This window comes from Cryptotermes secundus, unplaced genomic scaffold (genome assembly GCF_002891405.2).
Source record: "Cryptotermes secundus unplaced genomic scaffold, Csec_1.0 scaffold247, whole genome shotgun sequence".
NCBI classification, from domain to species: domain Eukaryota; kingdom Metazoa; phylum Arthropoda; class Insecta; order Blattodea; family Kalotermitidae; genus Cryptotermes; species Cryptotermes secundus.
The window spans coordinates 3,191,959-3,212,374 of NW_019740656.1; the positions used below are offsets into that span (position 1 = coordinate 3,191,959).

At 42.1% G+C, this 20,416-nt stretch overlaps 1 protein-coding gene across 2 annotated transcripts in view; it reads left to right on the top strand.

The window, feature by feature from the left end:
• The first annotated feature begins 1,699 nt into the window (after positions 1-1,699).
• Positions 1,700-20,416, top strand: part of LOC111872389 (KAT8 regulatory NSL complex subunit 1) — a 74,739-nt gene continuing 56,022 nt past the window's right edge. For both annotated transcript variants that reach the window (XM_023866234.2, XM_023866235.2), the window contains exons 1-2: positions 1,700-2,045; positions 2,345-4,270. In XM_023866234.2, the coding sequence (XP_023722002.1) occupies positions 2,754-4,270 (1,517 nt within the window). In that variant the 5' untranslated portion in view covers positions 1,700-2,045; positions 2,345-2,753. The remainder of the gene's footprint in view (positions 2,046-2,344; positions 4,271-20,416) is intronic.

The following is a 20,416-nucleotide window of genomic DNA, read 5'->3' on the forward strand; positions in this document are numbered from 1 at the left end:
TCTTAGAACATTCAGTGGACAAGATTCCTAGAGCATGCTCTCAAATCCATGTTTCCTAGCAAAGAAAATTACAATTTCAGATTTTATGGCTCATAATATAAGAACTTTGACATGCTGAATACAAATCAATAGCCTTTGCCACACCTAGATTAAAATGATTCAAACATATATCTGTACATGCTAGTTACATTTAAACCATGATGCATAACTGAATGTTACAGTGTTATGGTAACATAAAAACAAAATTGATGCCTCCTATGGATCAGTGAGAAACGCTGGGCATTATGGAATACCTCGAGGATAAATATAAACACATGAACATCATTATTTGAACATTATTTAATAAACGTATTTACACACACACTTATACATATAAGAAAATTTTAATGTTTCATCCAATGAACCCACACTTGAATGGTGTGGGATATTACTGTGTTGGGCAGTTACCCACTTTTTATGACTATGCAGTCATGGAATAAAAGTAAAAATAAATCACTTTTGGGACAATTCAGTTCTGTAATAGATCTGATGCAATTATTTTGAAATCCGTGGATTTTATAATGGTATTTTGAGCACATATAAACTTGAGTACAGCCAAGCCATACTAACACTGCAAATGTATCTAAGAACATGTATATCAAGAATATGATTTTGCAGCAACTTCCTTTGTACAGGTTCTTCGTGTGAGAAAAAATAAACTGCTTATCAAAAAAAAGATTTGCAATTTGTAATAGTTTCACACTTAATTCAAAACACAATGAATCCCTTCTACTTTCAAACGAACTACTAAAGCAACACCCCACGTTGTGGTCTTCTGAGTTTGACACCTCGTAGTTCCACATACGGTTACCAAGATTTGGGAGGAAACAGCTGCTTGCATTTCCTATCCCAGAGATCCAAACAGCAGATTCCTCTAGCCAGCTGTTAATCACGTGCGAAACTTTGAGGTGTAATAACCCAAGCATTCACTTCCATCGTCATGGTAACTTCAAACCTCATACTTTCCATACATCACAAATTCTAATTGTTTAACATTATCACTTATTCTGGACACAGTTTCGTTAGAAAACAGCAATATAGGACTTAATCCACACTAAGATACTTGAAGTTGACTAAACGAAAACATAACCTCATTACGATCTAACCGTAGATTGAAACCCACTGGAGAACAGGCAATAAATTAAACTACATGCGATACTGTCCAACGCATATTGCAAGAAAAAATGAGAAGTACCATGTACACAGTAAGAACTAATTCTTTCGTGCATAAAACACACACAGCGTACGAAACTATGCAACTTCTTGAATTTGAACTTTAAAAACATTAGCGCGACCTAGCGGCATGAACTTCGTAAACGATGGCGCGACGGCGTAATAAAAGCCACCAAACCAAACAAAAGATTTGGACGGAATAGCAGGCTGCTTCATTCTGCGCACTGCTTCCCTAAATATGTTTACAATTTCATCCTAATTCATTAGTTACTTTAAGTAATATAACCTATGTTTCATGCTTCCTAATTTTTAAACTGTATTTAATAATCTCTTATGGTTTATTATTAAGTAACTCTGCCTTCAGATTAAATTATCTTATATTGTTCTTCATTATATTTTGGGATTAAGGTCTGAGTAAGGGAATGTCTGATCTAACCAATAGGAATTGTGCTCTAGAGGGGTTAGAGTATTGATGTCATAAAGCGCACACACTAGGCAAGATAGATATTACTTTCTTGAAGAACGAAATGGTTTGAATTTAGAGTCATTAGTTTTTAATCGTATACGTGTGCTACAAACAATCTGCCAATTCGTACGTTGTTTAATTATGTAATGATGATATGACTTCGAAAAAAAAATTGTATTTGTGAAATGTATGTAACGTGTTCGAGTAGTGATGCAGGCCTTGGCCGGTCGTTCCTTGTGGTGGATCGTTTGTTTGAGGATTCTGTACGGGTCTATGTCGTGTTCCGCCATTGTTTGGAAACATTTTTCAACAGAATGATTCGAATATCGGATATTTATTGCTGTGCATAAAATGAAAGTGTTACCGGGTAAGCGTGTAGTGTTTTACATTGTCATGTAGCGTTTGATCAGTTTTCATGATAACGCTTCGTGCACAGGCTATTGTGATATTTTGTTCTCCCGTTTGCGGTGTCGCCACATACGTATCGCAAGCTCGGGCTTTGTCACGTGGGTGTTAGTGTTTGTGCTGTAGTGGGAGGGGGAAGCACGATGGTTTTGCTGGAAACGCGTGTTGTAAATAAACTATGCATACATGTTGACATCGTAGTAATTAGACATGTGCTATAAGTTCAGTGTTAATATTAAGACCACACTGTTCTGTTTGCAGGAAATGCCTATTGAAACTTTAATTCACCAGGGAGTAAAATATGAGCTCGGAAAGAACGGAACCTGCCGGAGATTGAAGAGTTAGGGGGAATTTATTACGTATTTGTGAGCAAGCCTTTATTTTTTTTTCATGTAACAGCATTTAAGTGGAAGATTAAGATACATGCAGCAGATGGGCAGAGTAATATATTTCACTGCAGCAACAGATCAAAGTTCTAGTGGAAGAAATGATGGGAAAAGTATGTTGAAGTCAAGTTCTATGTCTGTTACGTTGGATTATGTTTGTGATTTTAAGATGCTTAAGTTCAGTGAAAATAAAACTTGCACGACCTATGTGTAATGCCCATTCCTGAATATAATGTGAGGGATTTTGTAAGATTCTACTGCTTCTGAGATAAACCCATGGATGAATGGGACTGAGATTTGCCTCGTTGAGGCATCCCAATGTGGTTGTCATGGCACCAGCTTTGACAGAAGCTGGCCAGTCTCAGAACTTCAAATTACCTCCATCTTCACATTCCTTGCCAGCATCTCCAGTAGGTGTATCTTTAAGTGCATTAAATAATATATCACAGTTGTTATCAAATGGGCATTTGTTGTGTAAAGATGGGCACGTTGGCCTTGTGACAAAACTCGCCGGACGAAAGCAACTGGAGCAGCAGTTGAACCTTATTGCAAAGGGTTTAATCAAGGAAATTCAAACAGAACCGAGTAACTTTGCATTCAACAATTTGACCACCCTAGCTGTAGCCTCAGCAAGGCGAAGTGAGGCCTTGCAGCCTGCAAGTGGTAAAGCAGGAGCCTGTGCGAGTGCTTCTGTAAAGAAAGGTGGATATATGATGAATAATTGTGACCCATCTATGGGGGACCAGGAAGATAACATGGGTTTACAGAAATCGAACACAACAGTGCCATCTTTGGAGTCCGGAAATTTTCTGAAGGAGAAGAGTCTTTCTAATGATATGGATCAACTTTTTAAAAATTTGGGTGCAGCCATTTCCAGTAGTGACCTGGGTGGTAGTGTAGATTTGGGACAGAACGTGGAAGAGCTTCTTCAAGTAATAAAGAGCATGGAATCTAACGCAACAGAACCAGATGTTCCATTGCATGGGGACTCTGTGGGCATAGAGGGTGGTGAGCCAGAAGGCATGTTTACAATATCAGATGGTACTGACATTGCTAGTGGTCTGTCAACATTTGAACGAGAATTGTTAAACGATGTGGACATGATGAACATGTGTGTTGATGTTAATCTAGCTGAAAATTCTTTGGCAGCAGAAAACAAAGAGGCTCTTACGAAGGAACGTTTAGAAGAAGCATGTAAGAAACAATTTGAGATGGAACGTAAGTGTGAGCGCCTTCTGAGAAGGCTCAGAAAGCTGCAGGCTCGGACGATGGGGAAACATGTTAGTGAAGAAGTGACGGGATTGTTGGAAAATGCACATAGGATGTTGAAGCAAAGTGCATCTCAGAAAGAACAAATAACTTCTTTGGGGTCAAATAGTGGTGCTGTAGGTGTGTCTGTGCCGACTGAAGAAACAAGTGCTGTAAAATCCGAAGTCTTTCGCAAGGACAAGAAATTCAAAGGTATCACCGCGTATGCAATGGCCACTCTCTTCAGGCGTTTGGATATGTTGTCACAGCAGCAGGCAGCCGTGTCCACTCGACACCAGTCATCACAGAGGTACTTCGGATCGGGTTCGGGAGATCATGCTCCACCAGCAACAGCCAGTAATGGTCCTCGCGTTCTGCCAAAGTTCAGTGCAGATGTCAAGAATGAACTGGAGAAGGTCTCTGGGCAACTTCACACACAACTCAAAATGGTGGAAAACTGTGTGGACTCTGATGCAACTGCCAGCAGTTCCGGAGGAGAAAGTTGTGATGAGATGCAGTCATTCAACAACCACCATCAGATGCACATCAGCATGTAAGTTGTACCGGTATTTTGTAACTGAAGTGTTCTATGTTATTAGAAGTTACGTGTAATACAGTTAGACGTTTTGTCGGTATATGCATATGTGCTCCCTTGGTAGTATGCTGTCATCTGTGGTTGTTATTTATTCTCATTTTATCATTATCGCTGTAAGTGTGTATTCCGAATTATCTCCAGATGCAAAATGTATTTAAGAGTATTCTTGTCCACAATTCATTTATTGTAGAAGATGTTATGTGCTCTGCATGTTTCATTAATCTTGGAATTACCATTTACATTTGCTCTGAAATTATGATCTGCTTGATGTAGTGCGTGTCCTGAAACATTTTAGTGTATTCTACCAGAAAGAAGAAAGAGTCAAATGACAATAGGTAGAAACAAATTTCCATGATATGTTTAGAAACTTTAGGAAGTATCCACAAGGATATGAGAGTGTGCTTGTTATCAGATGAGTTACAGATGTTTTACACCAGCAAGTAGCCTAAGGGCTGCATCCAGCTGAGAAAGATAGTCTGTGTGAATCCTGCAAGACCATAGTCTTTCATTTTGACCTAAATGAAAATCAAATTGCTGCTGGGTCCGTTACTGCATTTGGCACGCGGTAGTGTAATTGGTTGAGGCACTATTCTACAAGCCGGAAGATCGTCGGATTGAATCCTGATAAGGTGGATTTTTTCAATTGACTTAATCTTTCCAGCTGCACTATGGCCCTGGGGTCAACTCAGCCTCTAACAAAAATGAGTACCAGGAATCTTCCTGGGGGTAAAGGGTGGCCAGTGCGTAAGGCTGACAACCTTACCGTCATCTGTGAACCGATTGTCTAGAAAATGTGGGAACTTCAACATCTGAGAACCCTATGGACCTCCACGATTTCTTGCAGGGATACCTTTACTTTACTTACCGTGGATCGGAGCGAAAAATATGGTCACTAGTAGGAGTCAAATTTTGGCAGGTGACTGTTTTTCTAGTTGGCATGTGGTAGCTGTCTTCCGATGTTCTTAAGATCTCTGTTACTTGTGGCACAGGAAATGGTGAACCACATTGTAAACTAAGGTCAGCATGCCGTATTTCCCGGTATAAAAGATGCACAGGTGTATGATGCAGAATGGTTTAGCAGAAATATATTTAAAAATATTCATTAGTTATGACAAAGTTATTTAATTATAAATCAGAGTAACAGGTCTGCCTTACATCGTGTACATAATAAATGGAATATTGGTAAGCATGGGTCTAATATTTGCTGTTAGCACATTTACTTCCCAGTGGGGAAGGTGCACTGCAATTTTAGGGCCATTTTTCAGGAAGTCTTCAACACCTTACACATTTGTAAATGATAACAATCTCACTGCCCTCATTTTGGGGCGTGTTATGTTATTCCTGGCCTGCGGGTGTTTTAAGTGAAATGGTGCAATGATGGGATAGGAGAATTTCTGAGAACGCCTAATCTCCACCTCTCCTTTCACCACATGTTGAGTATTTTATATGACACAGACTGCATAGAAAACAACATGTCCAACAGTTCTGTTGCATGTGTATTCATTGCTGTGGGAACATGTTTAGTGAACCATTGCCTGACAACTGCCATCTCTTCTGGCCCCATTATTCTGGCTTTCAGGCATTGGGGGAGATGCATAGACAGCAAAGTGAACTCTTAGGCTTTTCATTTTTTTCAGAATAGGGAATTAGGCTAAAAATCTGCACACTGGGCAGGGGTGAGGGCCACAGCAAGACGCAAGAAAATATTGATCTGTCTTAGGTTACTGAAATTACTGCCTGGCCACCAGATGTTCAGACAGTTTTCAACCCTCTGGCCTATTGTAAGTTCTGTGCATTATTAGACTCTGTCAACTATTATATTTTTATTCAAAATGGTGAAATCACTAGATATTTGTATTTGCAAATTCATTTTATTTGTGTTACGTAATTGACCAGGACAGTTTTTAGGGGCAAGAAGCAGTGAAGGTAGGTAAGAAGAGTGGGCGTGTATGCGGCTAATAGGCGTCTGAGTTGGTTGAATGTCAATGTAATTACATTTATTTTGACCCATTGGCACCCAGTATACCAGAGATTCCATGAAATGTGTTTCATTTGAGCATATATCTTTGCCATATCTGATAATAGCTTTCCCACCCAGGGAAATCAGGAATTGCACTTCAAATATAAAGCAGTCTGTCACTCTGTAAAGGAAACGGGCCCAAATTTTTACAATGCAGATACAAGTTATAGAGTATGGCCAATAGAAGAAGATGAGATTTTTGGTTTTTAAGTGTAAGGGCGAATTGGGGAGAAGAGGAATGCATATAGGATATTGGTGGGAAAGCCAGCAGGAAAGAGACCACTGGGAAGATCAAGCCGTAGGTGGGTGGTCAATATTAAAGTGGATATTAGAGAGATAGGAAGAGATGCTATGGATTGGGTTGATCTAGCTGTGGATAGGGACGAGTGGAGGGCTCTCGTGAACACGGTAATGAGTCTTTGGGTTCCATAATATGCTGGGAAATTCCTGAGTAATTGCACAAATCGTGGCTTCTGAAGAAGGGCTCGGCCCCATCAGTAAGTAAGTGTAAGGTAGATCCTTGGAGGAAGTCCATATGCATTGTTGCCAGATGACTTTCAGCTATGTGCTCTTGTCCAAGAGTATTGTTGTTTTCGCAGTTACATTTCCACCAGCAAAGTGCATTAAGGTCTTTTGACCAACATCTTTCCTGTGAAACTGCAGTGCTGGATATTTGTACTGTGTGCCGAACTGAAGTAACAGAACATGATGTAGAACGTTTATTCAACTAAGAGGCTTGGCATAGCAGCAAGTCACCTGCTTCTCACTGCATTGACCTGGGTTGGATCCCAAGGTATGTCGTATGGGGTTTGTGGTGCACAAAGTGGCACTCTGGCAGGCTTTTTCAAAGTAGTGCATTTTCCCTTGCCAGTTCTCTTTCACCAGTTTCTTCACAGCAGCCTATCTTGAACACCCTGTAACATTTTCCCTTGCCAGTTCTCTTTCTCCAGTTTCTTCACAGCAGCTTATCTTGAACACCCTGTAGCATTTTCCCTGGCCAGTTCTCTTTCTCCAGTTTCTTCACAGCAGCTTATCTTGAACACCCTGTAGCATTTTCCCTTGCCAGTTCTCTTTCTCCAGTTTCTTCACAGCAGCCTATCTTGAACATCCTGTAGCATTTTACCTTGACAGTTCTCTTTCTCTAGTTTCTTCACGGCAGCCTATCTTGAAGGCCCGGTAGCATTTTACTGAAAGCATCATTGAAGAACCAACTCAAAAATAAGTCTGTGGACTCATATTGAGGAGCTGGGTTCGAATCTTGGCCAGAACACCGTGTAGCGCGAGTGAGGTTGTGTTCTCTGTTTCCAGGCAGTACCTTAAACAGGCCATGCATGGCTGCCCCTATCCAAATTCTTTCCGATTCATCAGTCATTCTGCGACACAGAGTTATTTAGACTAAGTACCCATGACTTAAAATAACCCATGTGCATATATTTGTAGTTTATTTATCAGTGCTGACAGTAACTCGGGCTGTGTAGGCTATATGATGGGTGTAGATGAATTGGAAAGGATGAGATTAGAAGTTATCATGACCTACTTTAAGCAATAATCCTGGCATTTTCATGGAGCAAGTCAAAAGATTTTAAGCAGCAGCCAGCACATAATAGTATAGTAGATGCAGCGTGTTGTTTTGTTTTGTTTTGTGTGGAAGTGTGCACATAAGCGTAGGATGCAAAGGACAATTGTCAGGTTGGGTATCTTATACATGAACATCTTCACAGTGCTGAGGTAGTTCATTTGCGCCATGTGGCTGCTGATAACTTAATCAGTAAGCTGTGCATCGTCTGTAGCTAATGAAACATGCAACGCACTTGGGAGAGTGATAGAATTGTAGTTGTGAGAACTTCGTACATCTGTACGGTGAGTAAATGCATGGGATTGCATAGATATGAAGTCGTGATGTCACATTGGGTGACACTGATTATTTATTTCACTGTGATTGATTGAAGTCATCAGGTTTTGCACTTTGATACCTGTTACCATTATATCTTGGGGAATGCAGTAGCATAAATTAGTTGAGGCACTATGCTACAAGTCAGAAGGTCATGGGTTCAAGTCCTGATGAGGTCATTGGTTATTTTGCAAGTAACCCAATCCTTCCTGCCGCACTGTGGCCCTGGGGTTGACTGAGCCTCTAAAAGAACTGAGTACCAGGAATCTTCCTGGGAGGTTAAGGGTGGCCAGGGCATAAGTCTGACGACCTCACCGCCATCTGTGAGCCGATTGTCTAGAAAATGTGGGAACCTTGACCTCTCACGCCCCTATGGGCCTGCACAGCCTGTTACAGGGACAGCTTTTCCTTTACCTTTTATCATTATACCATTCAGGCTAATGACTAAAATTTTGTCTAAGGATATTTATGTCACTGGAGCTTTTCTGGCATGAGGCAGTTCGTGTAGGAAATACTACTGTCATGGCAGTGTCATTTTCTGAGCAGTGGTAGCACATCTTTATTATACCCTGTTAATGGCTCATGTAATAAGATCATATGGCAGTGAGTGATTGGGTGATACTGAGTAATGGATTTGAAAGAATTGTTTGGCATTGAACATTTATGGCTAATTTAAGGTATTGTCTTAAAATTTGCCCTGGGGCGATCGAGGAAAACCACGAAGGACCTCAATGGAGATGGTCACTGCTCTGGCCGAGATTCAAACCAGACATCTTCCAAATACAAGTTGAAAGCCTTTCTGTTTGAGCCAGGAAGCTCGTTATATCCGTGTTACGCAGGAAGATAACATGATATGAAGCTGCTAGAGACATATTTAGAAATTTAAATTGGACTTTGTGTATGTTACTTTACAAAAAAACGTATTTATTTCTAGCTGAAACCAGATCTGACAACCTGCATGAAAATTCAAGTGGATACATTTAATATTTAAGATGTATGTATGTATTATGAGAGGGGGTGGGTTTCCCCATGCACTTAGACCAGTTATTGGTCCATTGTGCGTCCCCCTTTTAATTTCTACTGTCGCCATACCCTACCGGTAACGGTGCGTGCCATCAGCCCCCGTAGAGCCAACGAGGTCTGCCCCCGGTACCTTGATGCTTCCCCCATCCACCAGAGGCATTGGAGACTACTTGGGCGGGAAAGGGCCTGTAATTTAGCTCAGAGGTCTCCTAGAGACATGAGGTTCTTTTACGTGCCGTAAATCTACGACACGGGACACACGGCTTAGAGTCCCTCCCGGAGGACTTGTTCCCTGAATTTTTCCGCCCTTAAAATTGCACGACCTCCACCGGGTTTGAACCCGCGTACCTTGAGTCATGAGGTGGGAACGTTACCCCTAGACTATGGAGGCCGCTTAATATTTAAGATACATGCATGAAGAGTTTACTTTCCCGGAGGAAAGGGAGCCGCAAGTGTTTCCCAGCTCAGTTCAGAACTGTTACTGTATAAGGCTGTATGTGGTTCATGTTGTGGTTTACATTATGACACCCTAGTAATCAAGTAGGTGGTTACCAATATTTTAAGAGATCAGCGTTCTGCCTTCATATTCCTACCCTGAATATGGAGGTAGTGTTGATACCCACCAGCCAGACTGACATGATGACAAAATGCAAAGGATTCCAATGTGAATCTAAAAAAAATATATATAAATTTTAAATGTATGATGTTCAAATAGTTGTGTGTTCCAACCCCACTTGATATTAATTTCCTTCTCTGCGAGGTTCTGTTGTACATTTCAGATGTATCATTGCATCCTGGAAAACATTTCTTTGTTCCTAGACTTACCACCATCACCTCCACAAATCCATCATCTTTTTACTGCGGTGGTCCCTCCGAATGCAGCAACCGTACAGTTTTTCTTCCATTTTAATTTCCCCTCCCTCCCTTTTACTTTTGGCATGACTGCCCTCTTACTGTCAGTCAGGTTTGAAGAATGCAAGTGGCAGTTCATACACCGTGTGAAACAAGTTGGTGTATGAATGGTACCTAATTGCGCTTTGCGCTTGCACACCAACAACTTTGTCACATAAATACAATAAGAAGTTTGAGGCAAACGTTAATCGCCTACTTTCCTTTAATACGACACGAACCGTTTAGAAAACAAAAAAGGGGTGGAGTACAGAGACGCGCTGTTACAAAGACTGCAGGGTAATATCATAAGAGTCCTTTTATTTTTTTGGAATAAAGAAAGTAACCTGAAAACAGTTCTGGTTCATCTGTTGAAGTCTGTTTATGTTTCTTTATGAGGCTGTCAGTATCTCAGATAAATGAAGTCCAGTAATTGGATGATTAGTGATTAATGAATTGGAGAGGATGTGGAAGGACACACTTGTGGCAGAATTTGAGGTATGGTCCAGAATTTGTCAAGAGTGATGGAGGAAAACCACAGAGAAACTTTTTTCATGATAGGCGATGCCCTAACTGAGATTCAAACCAGAATCTCTCGCTCTTAAATTTTTTTTATTGCTAGTGAGGTGGGACTAAGTCCCTTGTACTGTGGCTACTTCTGGCCTATTGTACCAGCCCCATATGATAGGTGAGGGTGATTGTGGAGCAATTGGTGGAATGAAGATTGGCAGGGGAAACCGAAGTACTCGGAGAAAACCTGCCCCAGCGCCACTTTGTCCACCACAAATCCCACTTGATCGTACCCGGGCCGCCGCGGTGGGAAGCCAGCGACTAACCGCTTGAGCTATGGCGCGGCCAATGTTAAAATGTTAGTAGTTCCTCTGAAATTCTGTTCAAAGCAGAGTTAGGCTGTGTGCATTAAATTTCTGCTTGCGAGATATGGATCTTCAGTCGTTTTAGATGTTTACTTCGTTTCTTAGCATCAGTGAGTGAACTTCGCACATTTTAGTTAGCTTAATGTTACGTGTTGACCTAGGATAGCTCATTTGGCACAGTGAGGGACAACAGGATGGTTCGCTGTGGAATCAGGATCCGTTTTCTGTTAGGGGCGATAAGGGGTTTCGTTCTCCAGAGCGTTCAGACCAGCTCTGGGGATCACCCAGCCTCCCGTACAGCGGATACCAGGGGCTCTTTCCAGGACATGAAACTGACCACACACCTCCCTCTAATACCAGAATTAGGAATGCGTGGATCTGTACCTCCACTCCAACATGTTAACATGCTGTGGCGATTAATTAAGCGCAGGGGCAACGTTACTTTTATTACGTCATATATTTTACATTTGGCAGCTTCGCCCTTGTTTTGGTTAGGACACGCAGTAGAGCAGTTGATTGAGGCACTATGCTGTAAGCCGGAATGTCGCAGGTTCGAGTCCCGATGAGGTTACTGGGTTTTTAAATTGACCTAATCCTACCAGGCGCAGTATGGCCCTGGGGTCGACTCAGCCTCTAACAGAAATGAGTACCAGGAATCTTCCTAGAGGTAAAGTGCGGCCGGCAGGAGTGTAAGGCCGATAAATTCACCGCCATCTGTGAGCCGATTGTCTAGAGAAAATGTTGGAGCCTCGATGTATCAGAGCCCTATGGGCCTCCACGGCCTGTTACAGAGATGACATCAACTATATCTTACCGTACCTTCGTATGTAGTAGTTCCCTCTTGCCTCTGCTGCGGTTAAAGATACGCCTGACTAATTGCGGGGAAGATGAGAACGAACAATTTTTGGGTATTGGATGCTGTAGCCCACACCAAATGGGTCACAAATGTAGATCCTTTGAAGACGTGTTTGCCTGACAGATTGTTTCCTATGCACTTGTGTATTATTTTGATCGTGTTATAGTCAGCGTCGGCGATTATGTCAGATTAATTCATTAATTGGATTTGAAGTGCATAAATTAGACGGGCATTAAATAGATGAGTTGGTATAGGAATAGGCTATGATCTGGATGACCAGGAGTTCAATTTCTGGCAAGGGCAAGAGATTATTTTCCTCCTGACAGCGTCTGGACTGGCTCTGGGGCCCACGTAGGCGCCTAGCAAATGCGTGTTGGAGGGGTTCTTTCCACACGGATAAATTGACAAGGGCGTGAAGCTGACCACTCACTCAGTTCGAAGGTGTAATGGTGGAGATATACCTCCACTTCCCCATACACCTTCGTGGCATGGTGCTTAATTAATTGAACATAAGGAATACTTTCCTTGTACTGCGTGGAATTGTCCATTGAAATCCCAGCTATGGTTTTATGACACACGAGTTAACATAAACACTGGTGTAGAAAAATGATTGGGCAGTTTATTTATTAATGGTTTATTGGACAACTCTTTCGGTAGATGGACTACATTGCGTGGAATGGTGTGGGTGACTGGTACATAATGAATTGTAAGGGATAAGAAAGGAGAGGTCTGATTAAAGGCATTTTCCTGAAGATACTGAGGAAGAGTACAAACGTTCTCAGGATAGCCAGTCTTCTGGTCCAGATTTGAACCTTGGACCTCCAACTATGAAGCAGGAGTGCTGTTCACGTGACTTCATTGTTCAGTGAATAGTTGACAAATTTAGAACATCCGGAGAAGCCGGTAGAATGAATAGTTCCTGATCCACTTCAGTGGAATGCCCTTATAATAACGTCCCAGGATTCATTGTCATTAAATTTTATTTATTGTTTATTTCAATTTATCCTATTCTTTGTCTGAGTAAAACTGGTAGAGAATAGAATGTTCTTAACCTCAATAAAAGTTCATAAGACTGTAAAAAGGGTTAGTGCTGACACCTTGTTAAGAATGGGAGACCTATTTCTAAAATATCTTGTCCTACAATCCAAGAGAACATACAAATTTGGGTCACCCAAGAGCAACACTATAGGAATACTGTGCGTTTTGAAACCCGAATAGGCAGTGAGGCCGTACCAAATAACTGTTTATGACATCATCATCAACATTTGCGGGAATGAATGTATAATTAGACAAAAGTTTATTTATGCATAGCCGTTAAGAAGCTTATAGTTGCTCAGCTAGTAAAGAAATTCCCAGTATTTTGTGGAGTTCAGATGCTTGTTGTCATTTTTACTAGCATGCCAGTGACCCAAATCTTGATTCCGATGGCTGCAGCCCTCTTCCTCTCACCCTGGCTCCTTTTAAGATCTTTTAATATTATCTTCATATCTGTGCTTAGGTCTTCCCGGTGGATTCTTTCCTTTAAATTTTCCTGCCAAAACTGAGTAGAAGCCGGGATAGCTCAGTCGGTATAGCGACTGGCTACGGGCTGGACAACCGAGGGGTCGGAGTTAGGGTCCCGATAGGGTAAAGAATTTTCTCCACGGCGTCCAGACGGGCTCTAGGGTGCACCCAACCTCCTATCCAGTGGGTGCCGGGGGTAAATCGGCCGGGGCGTGAAGCTGACAGATCGCATCAAGCTAGTTCCGAGGTCAAGAAAGTGGCTCTATACATCGACTCCCCCATACGCTTTCATGGCGTAGTGCTTAAGTACTTAAAAACAGGACAACTTACCTTTTTATTATGAAAACTGTACGCATTTCTCTCTGTCCCTTTTATGTTACACGTCATACACATTTTGTCTTTCATTCAAGTCTGACAGTATTTTTTTTTTGTGGTTGGGTATGAATTGTGAAGATTTTCACTTCAGTTTTGTCTAGACTCCCTTTATGTGATTTCTCTGAAGTCCAAACATCCCCTCCGCACCCTGCCTCAAACACCGTCGGTCAATATTCTTCCCGTAATGCGAGATCCGCCGTTTCGGAACCAGAGATATTTAAATTTCATCATCAGTGGCCTATCCAGTGATGCGGATACCTTCTTTGAGCTGCTCGTTTCTGTGTTTAAACTTTTAGAAATTTACGTATATCTTGCAATCTTCCTGTATAAATTATGGAGTGAATGCAGAGCCCTCAGAAAACTGAATAATGAGGAGCTTCGTGACTTGTACTCTTCTCCAAGTATAATTAGAATTATCAAGTCAAGGAGGGTGAGGTTGGAAGGGCATGTAGCACGAATGGGGAGACGAGGAATGCGTGTAGCATATTGGTGGGAAAGCCAGAAGGAGAAAGACCGCTGGGAAGACCAAGGCGTAGGTGGGTGGACAATATTAGAATGGATCTTAGAGAGATAGGATGGGATGGATTGGATTGATCTGGCTTAGGATAGGGACGAGTGGAGGGAACTTGTAAACACGGTAATGAACCTACGGGTTCCATAAAATGCTGAGAAATACTTGACTAGCTGCAGATTTGTCTTCTCCTCAAGAAGGGCTCAGCTCCATAAGTTAGTGAGATTACAAACAGAACGACGTTCCAGAGGTTACGCTACAGTTCGATGATGATAGATGGAAATTAAGGCTGTCATGAGAGCGGAATAAATGGACGTTGAATTGATGGATTGGAGGTCTGAGCTAACGAAAAACAAAAATTGTTTCGAATTTCGAATGCATACAGGCTAAAAGCTGTTAAAAATAAGTTAATCAGTTTTGGTGATCATTTTTATTGAATTCATTTGTTTATGTATGCTATAGGCTGGAAGGTAGTGGGTTCGATTCCTGATGAGGTCATTGGATTTTTCAGTTGACCTAACCCTTCCAGCCGCACTATGACCCTGGGGTCGACCCAACCTCTAACAGAAATGAGTATCAGGAATATTCCTGAGGCGTAAGGGCGCCCGGCGCGAGAGGTTGACAACCTTACCGCCGCCTGTGAGCGGACTGTCTAGAAAATGTGGGTACCTCGAGATCTCACAACCCTATGGGCCTTCACGGCATGTTACAGGGATAGATTTACATTATATGTAAAAATAATTCAGATTTCAGGGTGACACTGAAAATGGTCCTGAACATCGTACTTCAGGCAAAACTGATCAGCCATTAGTCATATTTTCTATTTGGCTGCCTTTAAGGAAAGTTTACTTATGGTGTTATGCACAGGAATTTAATTGTATGAAGTAAATTTTCATAATGCGTTTAGATGATGCTTATGTTTGGAATGTCAGGCCCATGTATCCATGGACTGTTTAATTCGCCAAACCATACCTCCATTATTATGTGTTTTGTATATGTATGAATGATAGGCCTCTGTGGTCTAGTGGTCAGAGTTCCTGCCTACCGATCCAGAGGTCGTGGGTTTGATTCCCGGCGCTACCAGACTTTCTGAGTAGTGGGTGTGGCACGGGGTCCATTCAGCCTCATGAGGATAATTGAGGAGCTATTTCAAGGAAATGGCGGCTCCGGTCTAGAAAACCGAGATTAACGGCCTTGGGGATTTGTTGCGCTGACCATGCGACACCCTCTATCTGCTAAAGTTGGCACTTGTCGGTCGCTCGGTCTGTATAGTTCGCTTGCGGCCCGAAGTCACGGAGTTTGTTTGTTTGTTTGTTTGAATGATAGGAGTTGAATTTTAATTGATGATGTGTTATAATGGGGGACATTACCACGGCATTTTCTTGGAGGTGGGCTGAGGAAAACCATAGAGAATAGAATTCATGCTATTTCATACGCAGTCAGGAGTTTTAATGTCAATATACACGTATATCGTTTAATTTGAGATACTATCCCAGCATTTCCCTCTAGGACAGGAAAACCGTGGAGAGTCAAAGTAATTCTGTCTTATATACGGACAGTGATATGAACCTGGGAACTTATCCACATGACTGTGTGTACACTGAATGGTGAAAATGTGCCGCTGTTCTTGGGCATAAGGAAGCTATCTCTCCAACCGTTGCTGTGCTCACATTTGTTTTTGAGGGCAAGTGCAACTGATGAACAGAAGAATGAGGGCAACTCCTTTCATTTGCGACAGGATAAACATCAGATATGTGCAGATGTAACATTTGGATCGTATATGTTGAGAATGATCAAGTCAAGAAGGATGAGGTGGGCAGGACATGTAGCACGAATGGGGGAGATGAGGAATGCATATAGGATATTGGTGGGAAAACCAGAAGGAAAGAGACCACTGGGAAGACCAAGGCGTAGGTGGGTGAACAATATTAAAATTGATCTTAGAGAGATGGGATTGTGTGGATTGGATTGATCTGGCTCAGGATAGGGACCAGTGGAGGGCTCTTGTGAACACGCTAATGAACCTTTGGATTCCATAAATTGCTGGGAAGTTTTGTGTAGCTACACAGTAGACGGCTTCTGAAGAAAGGCTCAGCTCCCTGAAGTTTATATTATTTTTATGTCGACTGTAGGTTTTTAGTATCGAAAGATATACATAATGTATTATAATCTGAGATCTAGAAGTCTGTGACAATGGTACATTGCTACAAGTATTATGTTTTTGGACATCGTCATGTCCGGGACGGTTTGTAGAAAATAGAACAATGGATAATGGCCAGAAACATAATACTTGTAATAATGTATAATAACTTGGAGGGCTCTTGTGAAGACGGTAATGAATTTTCGGGTTCCATAAAATTCTGGGAAATCCTTGAGTAGCTGCAGATTTGGCTTCTCCTCAAGAAGGGCTCAGCTCCATAAGTAAGTAAGGTATGATAACTGAAATATATTGGCGTGGCTGTAAGGTAGCTGCAGCTTTAATATCCAGATATTTCGAAGTCCATGTAGTGTCTTAGAACTTACTTACTTACTCATGGAGCTGAGCCCTTCTGGAGGAGCCGCCAATTCTGCAGCTACTCAAGAATTTCCCAGCATTTTATACAACCCGGAGGTTCATCGCCGTGTTCACAAGAGCCCTCCACTGGTCCCTATCCTGAGCCAGATCTATCCAATACATACCATCCCATCCTATCTCTCGAAGATCCATTCTAATATTGGCCCCCCCCACGTACGCCTTGGTCTTCCCTGTGGTCTTTCTCCTTCTGGCTTTCCCACCAATGTGCTATATGCATTCCTCGTCTCCCCATTCGTGGTACATGACCTGCCCAACCTCATGTCTTAGAACATAGTTAAATAAAAAAAAAATGTAGCCTTAGCATTTAAAGTGTAAATGCCCGAAGAATGGTGGATGATGCAATTGCACGGCTGGTGTTTGAAGGGGAATGGACGACGGGGCAATGAATTTTGAAGTGCGTTGGAACTGCTGTTTTATTTTTATCAATTTTAAGTTTTCCCCCAACGTTCAGTTTCAATAATTCTCACCCTTAAATTTATTCAATTGATAATTTTTCTCAGACTAATGTGGAAGCCGGGATAGCACAGTCTGTATGACGGGCTGGACGACCGAGGGGTCAGACTTCAGTTCCCGGTAGGCTCAAGAATTTTCTCCTCTCCACGTTGTCCAGACAGGCTCTGGGGCTCACTCAGCCTCCTATCCAATGGGTACCGGGGGGTTAAAGTGGCCTGGGCGTGAAGCTGATCACTCACCTCCAACTAGTGCCGAGGTTAAAATGTGGATATATACATCCATTTCCCCATACGCCTTTATGGCATAGTGCTTAATTAAGCACAAGGACATCTAAGTTTGTAGTGTTCATATCCATTGAAACTCTGAAACTGAAAATTGTTGCTTCTTTATCGTGCGTTTTACCATGGTTGGTAACTTTCTGATGTTTTCAGGGTGCTGTGTTTCTCGATGTATATAAATTTCTGCGTCACAACATTTGCGTGAGGTAAAAATTGCACGTACGCGGTGTCTCGAGTACTGAGCCGCGCAACATGACGCAACACCGCGTACCGTCTGTATCATCCAGACCCGCGGATTGGCGCGTGATGACGCAAAATAATTTTCGTTGAGAAGTCGGTGTAGTTAACAAACTGCACGTAATAAACCGCGCTTTAGTACCCGAAAGGATAAAAATTCACGACCAAACAGCAAAATAATCTCATGTGAGCCAAAATTTGTCATGATTTTTGACAGACTAGGAAGCACTGTATTAGCCTAAGATTTTGTTGCATGAATATAACGAAGCGTCTGTTTTTTTTCTGATTTGTTGTATGATTATGGATAGTTATGTGTGGGGACAGTGGCTGTACGGTCTAAGGCAGGCATGTCCAACGCGTCGATCGCGGGACGATTTTTGGTCGATCTCATGGGCCTATAAGGAAATTATACGTGAAAAGCATGTACATTCACTAGTAATATAATATGATTATATTCAGATTTTTGAAGGGAAAATACATGTTAAAGTAGTCTGTACTTTCAATGTATGTTGATTTTACAACAAACATGATGTGTCGTGTTATTTTTACCAATATTTTTGCTTAAAGCGAGGTACGACGGTAGGAGGGGGTGGTAGATCACTGGTAGTTTTGACACTAAATCTGTTTCAAGTTGGACATGCCTGGTCTGAGGCGTGAAATGTGTTCGCCCGTTGAAACACCGGGATCGTGGGTTCGATTCCACTGGAGGCATAAATGTCTGCGTTTTTCTGTGTTATATGTTGTCCTGTATAGATGGCGGCCTTAACACGGTCCGATAACTCGTCGAAGGATTCCTGCAGACTCTTTAAGTTTCAGATTTCAGAATTAATTTTGAATGGGCTTAGCCCAGTCAGTCTATTCCGTCAAGAAATATGAAGATGATGTTTTATTGAGTAGCGGCTCCGGTCTAGAAAGCCGAGGTTAACCGCCGTGGCGATCCGTTACGCTGACCACGCGACACCCTCTGTCCGCTAAAGTTGGCACTATCTTCGCCAACAAGCGGCGGTATAGTTCGCTTGCGGGCTAAAGCCACGGAGTTGTTAATACTGATATTGGTACCGGTCCGCGCCTGCGCTGTATCCGATTCATCATTCACAATCTCAGCACATTCCACTCAGCCTCGGCGGTTGATACAGAAAATCCGAATAACCAACCAGTCGACACTTAACAGTTTGGAGGGGGGTTGATCGGAAAGGTATACTCATTGGTATGACTGTAAATTTATGCTTAATCAAGCACGCGCTGTGATGGCGTATGGAGGAGTGGAGGTATATTTCCACGCATTCTTAATTAAAGCAACCTTGCCCCCACAGAAACCCCGATATATGTTAGATACGAGGCTCGACAGGCCTCAGACTCGGTCTGGATGCTGGAGGAAAAAAGGAATCGCATACCAGCACATGTTCTAGGGCTTGTATTTTTCAAAATGCATTCAGAACTGTTTTAAGCATTTGTCGTTAACTACTACAGATCTAATCACAGTCTTAAACTTTTTTTTTTCCGTTTCCTTAATGTTCATCACGTTGAAAAGTTGCGGACTTCAACGAGATTAGCCCAGTCAATACAGTGCATGGTTACGGGCTGAATGACCGGTTATCATTTCCCTGCAAGGCGGGGGTTTTTATCTTCACAGCATCCAGACCACTCCATACGTTTCCTTTCGTGCCTTCATCTGTGCTCTTTTTTGGAGAATACGTAACGCTCGTTTTGTCGATATTAACCGCCCTATTAATATTCATTACATGAGACTTGAATGAAGTGGGGAGATAGTTTATGTAATGGCGGAGAGATAGTTTATGTAATGAGAGTTGAGGTTCTTAGGCTTTGGGAATCGACTCCCATAAACTTTCGTACCTGTTACAAAACTACAGGGGAACCGGGATAGCTCAGTCGGTATAGCGACTGGCTACGGGTTGGAAGATTAAAGGGTAAGAGTTCGAGTCCGGGTAGGGTTAAGAATTTTGTCTTCTCCAAATCGTCCAGACCGGCTCTAGGGCCCACCAAGCCTCCTATCCAATGGGTACCCGGAGCTCTTTCACCGAGGGTAAAGCGGCAGGGGCTTGAAGCTGACCACTCACCTCCAGCTAGTGCCAAGGTCAAGGAAATTGGATCTATACATGGACTCCCCCATACGCCTTCATGGCGCAGTGCTTAATTAGCTAAGCGCAGGGAACCAGACTACACAGTATCACGTCTCAGAAGACAGTAAGCTTAATTTTATATGGGTTAATATTTGAGGCTAATGAACACCATATATGAAAGTGGAGAGTGGCCCAAGGACTTTACAGAAGTTACAATGATTGCCTTAAAGAAAAAGACAAAAGCTACAAAATGCAGCGACCATCGCACAACAAGCCTTATTGCACATACAGCAAAAATAATGGCAAAGATAATTAAAAGAAAAATTGGAAGGAAAATAGAGGATATACTTGGAGAAGATCAGTTTGGACTTAGAAGAGGAAAAGGAACCAGGGATGCAATTGGGATGATGAGAATTATAGCAGAACGAACTTTGGAGATAGATGAAGAACTGTGTGTTTGCTTCATAGACTGGCAGAAGGCATTTGACCGGGTAAACTGGACCAAATTAATGCAGATCCTAAAAGAAACAGGTATCGA